The sequence below is a fragment of the Malania oleifera genome, chromosome 9 (genome assembly GCF_029873635.1).
Source record: "Malania oleifera isolate guangnan ecotype guangnan chromosome 9, ASM2987363v1, whole genome shotgun sequence".
In the NCBI taxonomy this organism is placed as follows: domain Eukaryota; kingdom Viridiplantae; phylum Streptophyta; class Magnoliopsida; order Santalales; family Ximeniaceae; genus Malania; species Malania oleifera.
In genome coordinates, this window is record NC_080425.1 from 67,684,502 (window position 1) to 67,702,070 (window position 17,569).

At 35.9% G+C, this 17,569-nt stretch overlaps 1 protein-coding gene across 1 annotated transcript in view; it reads left to right on the forward strand.

Moving 5' to 3' along the window:
* The first annotated feature begins 4,520 nt into the window (after positions 1 to 4,520).
* Positions 4,521 to 17,569, forward strand: part of LOC131163489 (uncharacterized) — a 56,894-nt gene continuing 43,845 nt past the window's right edge. Inside the window, exons 1-2 of the mRNA XM_058120085.1 lie at positions 4,521 to 4,619; positions 17,227 to 17,489. Coding sequence (XP_057976068.1) covers positions 4,521 to 4,619; positions 17,227 to 17,489 — 362 coding nt within the window. The remainder of the gene's footprint in view (positions 4,620 to 17,226; positions 17,490 to 17,569) is intronic.

Genomic DNA, 17,569 nt, shown 5'->3' on the forward strand with positions numbered 1-17,569 from the left:
AATCTTTCTATTTTATACTGTTAATCGACGATTATAGTAGAAATATGTGGGTATACTTTCTTCGTGATAAGACTAAGGCTTTTGTAAAATTTAAAGTGTGGCATAAACTTGTTGAAAATGAGACAGGTTTGCAGTTAAAGAAACTTCAAACAGATTGAGGAGGCGAGTTCAAATTAGGGGAGTTTAACAATCATTGAAGTGCATTTGGCATTAAGCGCCAATTGTCGGCACCAAAAACTCCACAACAGAATGGCTTTATGGAACGGCGAAAACCCACTGTGATGGAGATAGGCAGAGCAATGATGAAGGCACAAGACCTTCCAAAATCATTTTGGGTAGAAGTTGTTAATACAACTGTGTATATCCTCAACCGATGCTTCACTAAAGCTTTGGGGAAAAAAACACCTTACGAGGCTTACTTTGGTAAGAAACCCTCCATTTCTTATTTAGAACATTTGGTTCCAGATGTTTTGTGCATGTTCCAGATGACAGTCAAAGGAAGTTAGATGACAATAGTCGAAAGTGCATCTTCTTGGGATACAATATAGAATCAAAGGCATATCGTCTATATGATGTAGAGGTAGAGAAGATCGTCACAAGCCGAGATGTGGTATTTGATGAAGGACCACACTCAGTGGGAGATAGAGATCAACCCACTTTATCATTAACCAATAAAGTGACCCACCATGTGCCTCAGAGCAGCAGATTGAGGTGAATGATGAAGAAATTTAAAACCAGCCTGTTGTACCAGTAGCACCTATTCAGAAGCCACACCCCATGTGGGTACAACAACTCTTTGACGAAGGCAATCCAAAACCTATGAATCAAAGTTCACAACCTGATGGACCTCAAAGGTCGAAGAGAATAGAGGAACAACAACGATCAGCAGAACACTTGGTAAACATGGCCTTAATGGCTTAAGGTTGATATAACCAGTACAGTTAAGGAACAAAGTAGCCTAGATGAAGTGTTGGCTGATCCAAAGTGGAGAACGACTATGGAAGTTGAATATGAAAGTATCATGAAAAATGATACTTGGGAGATTGTGAATCGTCCCCCTCATAGGAAGGTAATCATCCCCCTAATGGTACTTTAGAGAAGTACAAAGTACACCTTGTCGCATAAGGATTTTCTCACATGGATGGTTTTGATGTTACTAAAACCTTTGCACCAATAGCTCGCATGGAAACAATCCTTCTGGTTTTAGCTACTACTGCACACAGAAGCTGGGTGCTATTTCAAATGGACATGAAGTTTGCATTCCTCAATGGTCATCTTAAAGAGGAGGTTTATGTGATACAACCACCAGAATTTGAATTGCCAAATTTAGACAACAAAGTGTGCAGGTCATTCCCAGTTTTGATAATGACAAATACTCTAGTATTTAATGTCTGTCAAGTTTGTGTACAGGTTTATAATAACAAGATCATTTGATGGCACGTGAAGACTTGAAGACTGAAGATCCTGAAGACTATTTTCATGTTGTAATTCATTTCACTATTATTTGGTCTATAATATTTAAGTAGGAAATGTCTATAATAGTCTTTGCATAGTATGCATATAGGAACTATAAAGCTCAAGACCTTAGGTTGACCGAAACCATATTTTTTTAGCAAGAAAAATGGCCTTAGAAATGACCCTAGGTCCTTACACAACACTTGAGATTGTCCCCATAATCACATATATTATCTGGAGAATTAATTGAAGAGAAATTGGGCTAAATTGCAAAAAGGTCGGGCGCCCGAATGGTTAAAAGTCAACAATTTGACCAGCTCTCAGGTGATTGAACAGAAAATGTCCCTATCTCCCTTGGGCACCTGAACCCTCTAAAAGGGACTTCTCAACTACTTGAGCTGCCAAACATTCACGTTCAAAACAGGCTCGGGCGACCAAACCTCTAAGTTCAGGCTACTGACCCACTAACCGGGCACTTGAACCTACGACCAAAATGCTATTGACTTTGGTTCAGCCAACCAGTCTTCAATTCAGGCACCCGAACCATTAAATAATGGTTTTGTGACTGGATCTGTTCGAGTACCCAAACCTCAGGCCGGGCACCCGGACCTCTTGGGTTAAAATATTTTTACTGATTTTTTAAAAGGGGTAAAATGGGTTAATTTCATTAAACTTGTTTTAAACTTTTTTAACTATCCCCATTTAGTCCCCAATGGTCAAAAAATCATCCTTGCCTATAAATACCTGTTCATTTGTCATAATTAGCAAGGATAAGCAAAATTGATTAGGGTCAAACTCTCTCAAATTTAAAAATTCTTCTTTAACCTATAATACTCCAAAACACTTATACACATCATCCTTCTTGATCTTGCAAGTGTGGTGACTATATTTTGTGTGCTTGTGCTTCATTCATACTTGTTAATACTCTCATTAGATTATATTGATTATTTGATTTTATTGGGAGTAGAAGCATCAAGTTCTTTCATGATTTAACTTGATAAATCTTGTGTGGGAAGACTTGGAAGGTTGTGGTTCTTGCATTGTCATTGCAAGTTTACCTAAGCCTATATTTTTTTGTGCAAAAATTATTTTCAAAGCTTGTTTTCAAACAACTCTTGTGCTTGCTACATTGAAAAAAATATTTTTGAGTTTGTTTGAATATTATTGCTAACATCTTTGAAACCCTAATCTGACATTGAGATTTAGTTTATCTGATTTTCAAAGAATAGCTTGTTTGATACACTCTTGTGTTTGATTGTTTATAAACATAACCTTGAGTGTTAATTGCACACATAGAGCACCGAGCTTATAGTTCTTATATCATTGAGGTGCATTGATTATATTGTATTGAATCGATACATATCAGCTTGTGTAAGAAGTGTTTGTTTGTACGCATATTTTTTATGTCATTTGTATTCTAGGCCTAGGCCTAAAGAGGGAGACTAGCCTTGTTGAATAGTCTTGGACTGGCTTAGACCCGGTTAGGAAAGCTATGTGTGCCATCTTGGTAAGGTGTGTTGGTTGAGGTCAGCCTCGTGAATTGACCTGATTGTAACTGATGCCGCTCCACCCGTTAAGTGAGCTTTAGTGGAATCCTAGGGCTTACGAGCTAGAGGCGAGGATGTAGGCACAGTTGGTCGAACCCCGATAACATTTCTTGTGCGTGCTTTTAATTTCTACATTTTAAATTCCAACACATGAATGTTTATATTTTACTATTGTGAATGATTGAGTTTATAATTACATAGATAGACCCTAGGTTGAGTAATGCTGCTGTTAAACCAATTGACCTAGGCAATAATTTTTAAATACCCATTTCACCCCCCCTCTTGGGAATACACCAAAGCTAACATGCAAGTTGAAGAAAGCCTTGTATGGGCTGAAACAAGCCCCCAGAGCTTGGTACCAAAGGATTGATTCTTTTTTCACTAATTATGGATTTTGTAGAAGTACCTCTTATGCAAATTTATATGTACTAAAGGAGAATGAAATGTATGTAATAGTTGTACAATATGTAGATGATCTTGTACTTACAAGTGACCACGAGGAGAAGATCAATGACATCCGTGAAGGCCTATGCTCAGAATTTAAGACGACAATCTTGGGGCTACTCCACTTCTTCTTAAGAATTGAAATGTGGCAGCATCCAGGAGAAATCTTTATTTCTCAGAACCGATATGCTCAAAAGTTATTGAAGACATATGGGATGGCAGAATTCACTCTAGTGGTTACTCCAATGGAAGTAAACATTAAGGTCTAAATTGAAGATCCTTCTCCACTTGTTGATACAAAGAGGTACAAAATTTTAATTGGGAGTTTGGTGTACTTGTATAATACAAGGCTCAATATCAGTTTTGCAGTTGCCATTTTCAGTAGATTTGAAAATAAGTCACAAGAAATTCACTGGAAGGCTAGAATAAGGGTCCTCAAGTATATTAAAGGGACTCCTCATTTTGGCATCTATTATACATCAGGTAACTCCCTAATTGGATATTGTGACTCCGATTGGGCACAAGATATTGATTCTAGAAAGTCAGTTTATGGATATTGTTTTCTTTTTGGGAATGGAATTATCTCGTGGACAAGCAAGAAGTAGCCAACAGTGTCGCTATCATCCACGGAAGTTGAGTACAAGTCAGCTTGTCTCACCTCATGTGAAGCTTTCTGGATAAGAAGACTTCTTACTGATATTAGGATTACGACAAATGCTGCAACTCTGATTCACTGTGACAATCAAAGTTGCATAGTTATTAGTAAGAACCTGATGTTCCATGCAAGAACCAAGCACATTGAGATTCAGTATCACTACATACGAGAACTCATTGAGGATGAGGTTGTTGAGATGGAGTATTGCCCAACAGAAGATAATCATGCAAATATCTTCACCAAAGCATTGGGTAGTTCCGACTTCTAGAAGCATCGGGATGCTCTTGGTATTGGTTCAAGAGCGTAGGTGGACATTGAGGGGGGTGTTGGTGTATATGTGTGCAATGCCCACCTCCCATGAGTTAATTGGTACACTTACCTAATGTATGGTTCAGATGAGGTCAAAGTGGCAGACCGTAATGGTACTACGAAGACAGAAGACATTCTCCTCCGAGACACGGGGATTCGGGAGCAGCGCCCCTAGTGGGGGAGGTATGGGGGCAACGCCCCTTGAGACGGTATGACCTATCCAGTGTGAATAGTAGGCATGTAATGTCAAAGATGACCACTAATGTCAAAGATGGCCACTAAAGTCAAAGATGATTACTAATGTCAAAGTTGGCCATGGTAGGTGAGCTACCACCACCTATTATGGTAGGTGAGCCACCCATGTGCTTCTTCCACAGACCAGAGGCTATAAATAAGACCCCCCACTGGAGCAACACACACATCTCGACTGCAAGATTGTGTCATCTTTTGTTTTTCTATTTGTTGTCCTTTCATAATTGAAGCTTATTTAGTGAGTGCATGGTTAGACAGATTGTTGTAATCCGATTGTTGTAATAAAACTTTGTGTTATCTCTTCAATCGCTTCTTCAAAATAGATCTTGGTGTTGTTGTTCTATATAATTTACTTGTGAAATTTAATTTCAGCTGCATTAATTGATTCATCTTATTATTTGTCTTAGATTGACCCTAGGATTGTGTAATACTGCTGCTGGATATCTGACCTAGGAGAGAAAAATTTTAAAATACTAATTCACCCCCCTCTTTGGATTATAGTAAAGTCAACAAGTGGTATCAAAGCCTAACTGCTTAGACCTAACCGTTTTTCTGCAAAAAGATCAAAATGGCTCATCATACTATAACCCCTTTTCCTGAGGGACCCTCTTTCACATGTCCTCCTGTTTTCAGCGGTGTGAAATACACCTTCTAGAAACAAAGGATGCACATATACCTTCAAACTTTTAATTGGAAGGTGTGGAGAGTTGTATCTAAAGGAAATTTTGTTCCCTTGAAAATTGAAGATGAAGTTAGAGTACCTAAGATAGAAGAAGAATACATTGATGATGATATGAAAGTTGTTAGTATAAATGCAACTGCAATGAATATTTTATATTGTGGACTTGATAAATGAGTTTAATAAGGTTATGTCATGTTCTACATCCAAGGAAATCTGGGATAAGTTAGATATCACTTATGAAGGTACTAGAGATGTCAAAGATAATAGGATTGATATGTTGACTAGTGAATATGAAGCATTTAGGATGAACACTAGTGAGTCTATTCAGAGCATGTACACAAGATTCACTCATATCATTAACTCTTTGCATGCATTAGGGAAGACATATCCCACATATGAGATGATTAGGAAAATTCTTAAGGGTTTGCCACCTGTGTGGGAAGCTAAGGCTACTGCCATTACTGAGGGTAGAGACTTAAAAGCTATGTCCTTAGATGAACTAATAGGGTCACTCATCACATACGAGTTGGCCATTAATGAGAGAGTAAATGAGCAAAATAGAATAAAGAAGGTGACTGCTTTGAAAACATCAACTAGTACTTCAAGTGAGTGCAGTGAACCTAAATCTGGAGATGACATGGTTATGCTTACTAGAAAATTCAGCAAGTTCTTCAGAAAGAACAATAGGTCATATAGAAAGTTTAGAGATTTAGTATCTAAGAAGGGAGAGCCTAGTAAAAGAAAAGAAAAATCAAATGCTCCCATGTGCTACCATTGTAATAAGGTCGAGCATATCAAACCTGACAGCCTGTTGCTAAAAAAGGAGTTTAGGAAAAAGAAGAAAGCTATGAAAACAAGCACCTCATAGGATAAACAAAATAGCAATGATTCAGATTCCAACTGCAGTGATTCGGAGGTTGCTAACTTGTGCCTGATGGCACGTGGTGATGAGGTATTATCCTGCTCTTTATCTTCCTATTATTCTGATGATGATGATTGTGATTCTGATAGCATGCCTAAATATAAAGAATTGTAATATGAATATATTTGTGTATCAAAATTTTTAAACAAAATGACTAAGGAAAATGATGTTTTGAAAAAGAAATGTGAGAATTGGTCAAAGCTTGTTGAAATGGGAAAATTTGTTCATTTTGCTTGGCAAGAAGAAAAGAATTTGAAAATGGCTGAACTTGAAATAAAATTGGAGGATAGCTCCAAGATTATCTACAAATTTACCGAGGGCCAAAATAAATTTGAAAAACTTCTCAGGGTTCAAAGAAACTCGCTTAGTAAAGAAGGTCTAGGATTTAATGGAATTGGGAATGTTAGGCGAAATGATCTTTATATGGGATATTTTACTCGTAAATCAAAATCCTACATTTCACCTAAAGAATCTGTAAGGCAAGTATGTTATAAATGCAAATAGATAGGTCATATTCAGTTTGACAGTCCCTTTAGAAATAAGCATGTAAGAATTAAAAAGGTGTGGAGAGTCAAAGGTGAATCAAGAACTAACCCCTTTGGATCCAACAAAATTTGGGGACTAGCATCAGTTATCTAAATATTTTTGCAGGGATGCTTAAGGTCGTTCTCTTCCAAGGACAAATGGTATATGGACAATGGGTGCTCATGTCATATGACTAGTTATAAGGCCAAGTTCGCATCCATTACTCCCAAGGAAGGAGGGTTCCTGACATTCGGGGACAACGCAAAGGGGAGAATCATCGGTGTAGGTAAAGTTGGTAAGGAACCTTCCCTTGTTATTGATAATGTATAACTTGTTGATGGCTTGAAACATAATTTGTTAAGTATTAGCCAACTATGTGACAAAGGCTATAAAATATCTTTTGAAAATGATAAATGCATTGTTGAGTGTAAATCTGATAACAAAGTACTTTTTACTGCTGAACGTCATGAAAATGTGTACACCACTAGCTTAGATAATTTAGCTTCACAGCATGTAACTCATTTTTTCGCTATAAATGAAGTTAGTTGGTTGTGGCATAGACGTCTAGGTCATGCTAGTATGAATCTTTTATCAAAACTAGTGAAAAGGGATTTAGTTAAGGACTTACCAAAAAACACATTTTGTGAAACATAAAATTTGCGATGCATGTCAAATGGATAAGCAAACTAAATCAAGTTTTAAGAAAAAGAAAATCCTATCCACCACTAGACCACTTGAAATGCTACACTTAGATTTGTTTGGTCCTAATCAAGTTCAAAGCCTAGAAGGAAAATTGTATGCTTTTGTTATTGTGGATGATTATTCTAGATTCACATGGGTGCTATTTCTCACACATAAAGATGAATCATGTGATCAATTTACTAAACTGTGCAGAAGAATTCAGAATGAAAAAGGGCTACAAAATAACACACATTAGAAGTGATAGGGGAACTGAATTTAAAAATGATGGCATAGAAAACTATTATGTTAGCTTTGGTGTAATCCCAAAAAGGGGGTGAATTGGTATTTTAAAAATTTGTTCCCTAGGTCAATCCACTAATCTAGCAACAGTATTACGCAACCTAGGGGAAATCTAAGTATGTATGAAATTGTAGATATGATATATTAACCAAATTCAGTACATGCACAACAATTTCAGTATTTCTTAACAAGATACAATACCGTGTCAATCAGATACGCAATATATTCAGTATGAAAATTAAATCAAGCACAAAGTAGAATATAATGCAGAAAATGTAAAAGTGACACCGAATATGATATTGGGGTTTGGCCAATCCTGCCTACGTCCTCGCCTTGGCACACCCGCACAAGGATTACACTATAAGCTCACTTAACGGGTGGAGCGGCACCTAAACAACTAGGTCAATTAGCATAGGGTTGACCTCAACCTTTACAAATTCTCCTTGCGGGGTGGAGAAGACCCTAACAATCCTTACGGGCTGGATTGCCGCCCCCTCAGGCCACGCCTAGAATACAACAGATTTCACAATAAAAACAGGGTACATTGATTATGCTTCTCAATCAAGCAGATATGTACCAATGATAATCAATCAACCACACGTCAACAGTATAGGAATTGTAAGCTCAATGATGTGACTTTGTGTAAGCAAACACTCAACAAAGTATAATCACAAATATGCTCAAGAGTGTTTTAACAAGCTATTTCTTTGAAACACAGTATAACAAATCTCAATAATGGATTAGGGTTTTAAAGATGCTAATTAAACATTCAAACCAACTAAAAATATTTTCCTCAATGAAATAAGCACAAGAGTTGTTTGAAAAAAATTATAGCTTGTAAAATATTTTGCACACAAAAAATATAACTATATGAATCTTGCAATGATAATGCAAAGATCCTCAAGCTACTAGGTTTTTCTCAACACTAGATTTATCAAATAAAATCTATGGGATAAACCTTGCTCAACTCCCCAAAATTAATACCAATCAATCAAGCCAAGTAATGGGAGTATTAAGCAATCTATGACAAAGCAATAGCACAATAAGCACTCTCACAATATTAAGATTTATCAAAGGAATGAATGTATGAGAGTATTTGAAAAAGATTGGGCAAAATAAGATTTTTGAGATTGAGAGGATTTTGGCTAATGATTTTCACTAATCTCTCTCTAATCAACACAAATGAGACCCTATATATAGAAGTTGCCCAAATTATGACTGTTAAGGACTCATAGGGCATTATTAGAATTGTTTAAAAGCCATTTAGAAAAATTAACCATGTTTAAACAATTTTAACCTCGATAAAAAATAAACAACTCGAGAGTTTTCGGGTGGCTGAACCTTGGTTCAGTCGCCCAAATAGACTTTATACAAAAAGTCATTTTAATGGTTCAGGTGCCTGAATTTTACTTTGATTTGCTAAATGGGGCAATTCTTCAAAAGGTCCACAGTTCCGGTGCCCAATTTGAAGTTTGGTTGTCTGAGCATGATTTGAACACTGAGGTTCAGGCGCTCGGGTTGGTGAAAAGGTGTCAGGTCAGGGATTTGGTCACCCATAGACGTTACGTTTAGTTTTCATTCGGTCACCCGAAACCAAGTCAACTTGCTGACCTTTCAGCGATTCGATCAACCGAGGTGTTTTGAACACCTAGGTTCAGTCGCCTGACATCTCACAGAATTGCTTATTAAGTCCATATTATTTCAATTCAATCCCCTGATAGTACAAGTGATTATGGGGACTATGTTGTGCATTTGTGTAGGGACCTAAGGTCTTTCTAAGGCCAAGACTATTTTAATTTAGCCTAAAAAATCTAGCATCGGTAAACCAAAGGTCGACGGAAGGGTGCCCCAATAACATTCGGTTCCCTATGGTCAGTCTATGGTCATGTTGAGCTTACAAAACCTACATGCATAACATGCAGTGATTATTACAAACCCATTTGAAATGAAATTATTATAGACCAACAAAATTCAATGCAAATACAATTGACAATAGTTGTCTTCATTCCTTTTGCTTCTCCAAACACCATCATATGGTGTGAGCATTGAGTTCTTTATGACATCAATTGTATCTTTACCATCCATGCATGCAAAGAATTAACCCTGTTCATAAGCTCAGTGCACAGGTAAGATACATATGATTTGTCAGCATCAGAACAGGGATCGGACTCAAAAAGTCAACATATTGTGACTTAAAGGGCATATCACATAACCTTTTTGCACCTAGGACCCCACAGCAAAACGGTGTTGTAGAAAGAAAGAATAGGTCCTCACAAGAAATGGGTAGAAGCATGCTTAATGAACATAAATTACCCAAATACTTCTGGGCCGAAGCAGTGAAGACTGCTTGTTATGTAATGAACAGAGTATTAATCAGACCCTCTTTTAATAAGATACCATATGAATTATGGAATGGTCATAGACCAAATATTTCTTATTTTTATGTATTTGGTTGCAAATGCTTTGTACTTAGGGATAATGAGCACCTAGGAAAATTTGACTCTAAATCTGATAAAGATATTCTTCTAGGTTATTCACTTAACAGTAAAGCATACATAATATTTAATAAGAGAACTTTAACTGTTATTGAATCTATCCATGTTGTATTTGATGAATCTAATCCTTTTTCCAAAAGAGATGACGAAGATGATATTAAAATTAGAAAAGGATTAGATAAACTATCTATTGAAAATAATGTGGACAAGAATTTAAAAATTAATGATAAATCAATTGAAAATGATAAAGTTGAAAGTGAGGTTCAGGAGCTGCCTAGGGATTGAAAATTCATTAGGAACCATCCTTTAGATCAAATCATAGGTGAACCTTCACATGGTGTAGCTACCCGGTCTTCCTTAAGAAACCTAGTGAGTCATTTTGCATTCTTATCTCAAGAAGAACCCAAAAATATTAAGGAAGCCATAGAGGATGATTCTCGGGTAATGTCCATGTAGGAGGAGCTAAACCAATTTGAGAGAAGCAAAGTGTAGACCCTAGTTCCTACGCCTGATGATCATATTGTTATTGGAACTGAATGGGTTTATAGGAATAAAAAGGATGAAAGTGGGGTAGTAACTAGAAACAAAGTTAGACTAGTTGCCTAGGGATATAATCAGGAAGAAGGGATAGATTTTGAGGAAACCTATGCTCCCATAGCTAGAATGGAAGTCATTCGTATGTTGCTTGCTTATGCTGCTTTTAAGGACTTTAAATTGTACCAAATGGATGTCAAAAGCGCCTTTTTAAATGGTTATATAAATGAAGAAGTATATGTAGAACAACCGCCAGGGTTTGAAAATCATAAATATCCTAATCATATTTACCGGTTGTCCAAAGCCATGTAAGGATTGAAACAAGCTCCTAGAGCTTGGTATAAGAGGGCTAGTGGTTTTCTCTTAGAAAATGGTTTTACCCGGGGCAAAATTAACACTACACTTTTCATCAAATCCAAACATGATCATATACTCTTTGTTCAAATATATGTTGATGATGTTATTTTTGGAGCAACTAATGATGAACTGTGCAATGAGGTTGCCAAATGCATGCAAAGTGAATTTGAAATGAGCAAGATAGGTGAACTGAGTTTTTTCTTAGGACTTCGAAATAGACAAGCTAAACATGGAACCTTTATATGTCAATCTAAATATGTTAGACTTGCTCAAGAAATTTAATACAGAAGACGGTAGAATTTTGGGAACTTCTATGAGCTCTTCCACAAAACTTGGTAAAGATGAGCAAGGCATCCCTGTTGATGTAAAACTGTATCGTGGGATGATTGGTAGCCTCCTATACCTTACAATTAGTCGACCAGATATCATGCTTAGTGTGTGTATGTGTGCTAAGTTTCAGGCCGCTCCTAAGGAGCCTCATTTGTTAGAGGTTAAATGAATACTTAGGTACCTAGTTGGGACTACTGAGTTAGGTTTGTGGTACCCTAAGTACACATCGTTTAAGATTGTTAGTTACACAAATGCTGACTTTGCCGGTAGTAAAGTAGATAGGAAGAGTACTAGCTGCACTTGTCATTATTTAGGACAATCTCTCGTTTCTTGGTTTTCCAAGAAACATAATTCAGTTGCCTTATCCATAGCCTAAGCTGAATATTGTGGCTAGAAGTTGTTGCACTCAAACGCTTTATATGAAGCAACAACTTATGGATTTTGGGTTGTACTATGATACAATTCCAATTAAATGTGATAATACTAGTGCAATTAATATATCTAAAAATCCAATCTCACACTAACAAACCAAACATATTGAGATTAGACACCATTTCATTCGTGATCATGTGCAGAAAGGGGTTATGGCTCTTGAGTTTGTGTGTACTAATGAATAGTGGGCTGATATTTTCACCAAACCTCTTCAAGAAGATAAGTTCATACAGATTAGACGTGAGTTAGGTCTAATGCATAGTAGAGAGACCACTTAGAAAAATGGTTGAGTGCACAAACTTAGGGGGAGCTACTTGTTCTAAAAAACTACGGCTTTGAAAAGTTTAACTCCATCTTTGCTTTATTCTTTGTAAGTTTGTTTGTGTTGTAATGCATGACTATCATATCTCTTGCATGTTGATAATTATACTTATGTTTCCCGTTTTGATTCCTACTAAATTGTTTGAGTTGATTGTTGGGGAAAAATTGTCAATTTTTGAACTCAATCAAGTCATTTCTATACATATTTTTTTGGGCAATGCTCTTTTTTCAAACGGCATGCTGCCGAATTTTCTAAAAATCTTCCCTAACTATATCTTGTATTTAAATGAAATTTACCCTTTACTTGCTTGTAAATTTCAATGTCTTACCTTGCCCATTTTTTCTGTTGCCAAAAGGAGGAGAAGTAGGCAAAACAGGGTAATTGGAAAAATTGGGAAAATGCTTGCACTTTACATTTCCCTTATGCATAGTTTCAAGAAGAGCCTTTCTTGGCTATACCCACTTTTGTATAAGACATTTCTCATCATAAAAAAATGAGGAGATTATTGACCTTATAGGTCATATCCCATTTTGATCATGACAAATACCTGTGATATTTAATGGTTGTTTAGTTTGTGTGGAGGATCATATTGGCAAAGTTATATGAAAGCAAGTGGTGACTTGAAGAAAATAAATACCCAACATATTTATTTGTTATAATTTCCATTTCATTCAATTTGGGTCTATAATATTTATTTAAGTCACGATCTGTAATAACTAATGCATTGCATGCATGATAGGACAGATAAGCTCAGTGAACATAGACTGACTTTAGGTCCGTAAACATCACATGAAAAGTCCCCCATAACTTAAAAATTATACGCATATGAACAGAGGTGACTTTTGGTAAAAATTAGGACCTTAAATGAACATTGTTTGGGCTTCGGTCGACCGAACTTTTGCAGTGTAATTAATTCGGTCGACCGAACCGTACGAAGTCAACAGTTTGACTTAAGTACGATCGACCATATGTTTTTTAACACAATGTCCTTGGTCGACCGAACTACCACATGTCTGACACCCCAATTGTTCGGTCGACCAAATTTTCAGTTCTATTAGATCACGGTCGATCAAATTGTATGAATGGCCGACCAAACTCTTTGTTGGTCGACCAAACCGTAAATGGTTCAAAATCGCCTGAATACAGTTGATCATATTCTCTGTTGAAAAACTCTACGGTCGACCAAAGCTCATAAAGTGGTCGATCGAACCCGTAGTACGGTCAACCGAAAACTCTCGGGTTGCAAATTTTTATTGAGGTAAAAGTGGGGTTATTTTTACTTAACCATACTTAAACTTTTCCAAAAATACCGAATGAGTCTTGAATGGTTATATTTTTTTGGAGTGTCTATAAATATTCCCTCATTTGGTTTGATTAGCAACTAATTAGCAGACATCATTAGCAATATTCTCTCTGAATTTTCAAATACTCATTTTCACCTATAAGCCTACTACTTCCATTCTTACTCATCCTCCTTGTTAAAATTATTTAGTAAGAGTGCTTTAGAGTTCACATTATAAAGCTTACACTCTCATTGCTTGTATTTGATTGAGATTGATTTTATTTGAGAGTAAACTTTGGGTTTTTCCCTTGTGATTTTGTTAATAAGTCTTCTTTGGGAAAACTCTCTATAACTTGTGAGTCTTGCATTATTGTTGCAAAACTCAAGAGCTTGTATTGTGTTTGTTTGTGAAATATTTTTACAAACTGGTTTCAAATATCTTTTGAGCTTGATTTTTGATAAAACATTTTTGAGATATTTGATTGTGAGCTTAAGATCTTTGATACTGCACTTTGTGATTGATATTGTTATCTTGATTCAAAAATCCTAACACATACACTTTCACACTCTAATTACTATACTTGCATTATTTTGAGAGTACACATTTAAACTACATTGGGTTTATCATATCCTATCATATTGTAGTGTATTGATTATACCGGTATAAATCTGTTTATTGGAGAAGCATATATTTTGTACACGATACTTGTATTGTGAATCTGTTGTATTCCAAGCGTGGCCTGAGGCAGCGTTAATCCAATCCAGAAGAATTGGTTGTAAAGGTTGAGGTCAGCCTTGTTTTAATTTGACCTAGTTGTATTTCGGTGCCGCTTCACCCATTAAGTGAGACGTAGTGTAATCCTTGTGCTTGTGAGCTAAGGCGGGGACATAGGCACATTTGCTGAACCTCGATAACACATCTGGTGTCCTACTTGTTCTATTGTGCATGCTTGAGTAATTTACTTTTGAAATTTAATTTCAGCTACATTTATTGATTCATCTTATTATTTGTCTTAGATTGACCCTAAGATTGTGTAATATTACTGTTGGATATCTGACCTAGGAGAGAAAATTTTTAAAATACAAATTCACCCCCCCTTTTAGGATTACAGTAAAGTCAACATAGTACTTTAAACATAGATTAACCAATCAACAAAGACAAACACAGTTAAAAGATCATATTGGATTTTATCATTTTAACTCATCATATTAACTTAATTTTCTAAAGTCTCCAGCTAGTAATCAAACAATCATTATGCGTAATCTAGGATTTTATACCTTGAGCGCTATTGTGACAAATGATTCTAATTTAGCACTATATAAACTTACTTAGTCATCACAATCCCTTTTTACCTAGGTATGGTTAAATCTACCTACATCCTATTTACTAATCTTAGGTTTTAAGGAAGCAATAGTTTAACAAGATTACGTAATTTGTTTAGGTACCCATTCTTCCTTGAGTGCCAAGGGTTGGTTTTCTTAATTACCCATTCTAACTTCTTTTCTTTGCCTCTAGTACCTCTAAAAGGGTAAAAATAACGAATGTGCCCTTTTCTTTCACAATACAAGCAAGTTTTGTTTGCACGTGAAGGTTTTGTCTTATTAACCCTATTTGTACTTGATGAGGCATTACCATGTGATTTACAAGAGGAACCATAACTTAAATTCTTTTTGTAAAGATACTTTCTTTTCACTCGTAAGAATTTATTGGGGTTTTCTTTTCCTCTTGTGAAATTTTTAATAGTTTTACTATGATCTTCATATTCCTTTTTTAAGAGAATATTTTATTTAAAAATATTTTTAATTTTATTTTTCAAATTTTTACTTTTTCTTGAAAAATTTTATGGTCTTTTTGAGCATTTGAGGTAAGCTCCTCAATTTTCATTTTCAGGAAGATAATTTCTTCTTTTAGGTGGGAACAAAGATAAGGTTCCTTTTGTTTATATTTTGACAATTTTTCTTCAATATTTTTGTTCCTTCTTTTGACTAAAACTAATTGATCAAATAATTTAGTGCATTTAGTTACTAATTCCTCATAAGTATAATCACCATCATCATCATCATTAGAGCTCATCTCTTTTTGTTCGTTAGCTATGAAGTAAGAATGTGCTTCTTTCTCAATTTCATCATCGGTGGATAATCCATTGATTTTATCCTAAGCAGCATCATTTGTGGCATCATAATCTCCATTTTGAAAATTCCCGTTGTTTTGATTTAGAGGGCAAATTATCATGTCATGCCTAGTGTTATTGCAATCACAACATTTAATGCTATTATTGCTTGACTCTTCTCTTCCTATTTGCCTACCTAGCTACCTTCTCTTACTTAAGAGTTTCTTAAGTTTTCTTGTGAAGAATTCTATATCATCCGCACTATCTTCATCTTCTTCTAATGTGTCTTGGTGAGTAGCATTGGAAGAATCTAAGGCAGAACCTATATCTTTCTTAGACTTCTTAATGATCATTGATGACTCGGGTAAAGTCTGGAGAACTTTTTGAATATAATCTTCTAATGAATAAGTTTTACCAAGTGCTTTTAAGTTTTTTATGAGGTGTGTGAACCGAGTGATCATGGATGTAATTTCTTCACTATCATTTATTCTAAACACCTCATATTCTCTAACTAGCATGCATATTTTTGATTGTTTATCTTAAGATGTGTCTCCATAGGTGTTTTGAAGCATATCCTACATTTCTTTTGCAGTTTCACATCCACAAATACGACTATATTCATTATCACTCAAAGCACAGTTTAGACAATGTCTTGCTTTAAAATTGAGTTCTACTAACCTTTTTTCGCTAATTGATAGCTTCGTTCTCGTCTTCAAAATATCCTCATTCTTGTCATTTTTCTTTATGAAGGAGAAGTCTCTATTTGAGATGATCTCCCACATACCTAAATCGTATGATTGAATGAAGACGGTCATTCAATTTTTCCATGAGAGGTAGTTGGTGCCGTTGAACTCCGGTGGTATGTTCACGGATTGTCCTATGGAGGAGGTGTTCACCATATACGCCATTTTGATCTTTCTGCTCTAGAAGTTACACTGATAATGTAAGTGTCTTGCTCTGATACCAAATGTTAGACCTAGAGTCAAGTTTAGAGGGAGCTGAATAGTCTCTTTTGTGTATTTTCGTTTTTCTTCACAAAATATAAAATCTTTGCAAAGATACAAATGATTATATCACAATATATAAAATATAAATCATGCACAAGATATAAATTAAAGAGAAGGGAAGAAAAGCTCAACATTGATGTTAACGTGGTTCGGCCCCTTGGCTACATCCACGCTTTGAGTCACACCCAAGGTTTCCACAATCCACTAAATACCCTCCTTCACCGGCGTAGAATCCTTTACACCATGGGAACAAATCTCTTTTGCTCACCAAGAGCCTTCTAGCAAGGTTTATCAAGAACCCTTCCAATTCAGTTCACCAAGTACCCTTACACTTTGGTTCACCAAGAACCTTTGAACTAGGTTCATCAAGAACCCTTTTTACAACAAATAGAAGAAAACGATTATAAATACAATGCTCCTTGATTGAGCTGTTCTTTGAAATAATACTATCCTCCACAACTCTCTCAAAATAATGTATCATACTAAGATTGAAAAGTAAGAGATAAGTTGAGCACTAAAATGATAAACAAATTGAAGTGTGCATTCAAATGATATATGATTATTAATATCAATGTTTAAACAAGCCACGTAAACAATTACAAGTATTTAACCTGAAAAGTAACATAAACCTTTCAAACGGCGCCGTTCTTTCCCCAAGCCCTCAAACTCATTTTCACGTTTTCAACCTCTCCTTCGCAAATAGCTTCCACGCTTTCTTGAGAGTTCATACTAGCGTCGTCAATTCGAATTGCTGTAGTGAGATAACACGGGACACAACCCGCTTTGTCCATCATCATCACACCCCCGACGAAGCCCAGTGTTGGGTATCGAGATCTTACGCAAAGGGGTAAAGCTATAATTTTGCGATTGAATTTTGTCTTTTTTCGCATCTTTCCTGTGTTCTTCATCGGGTTGGTTTGGTTTTTG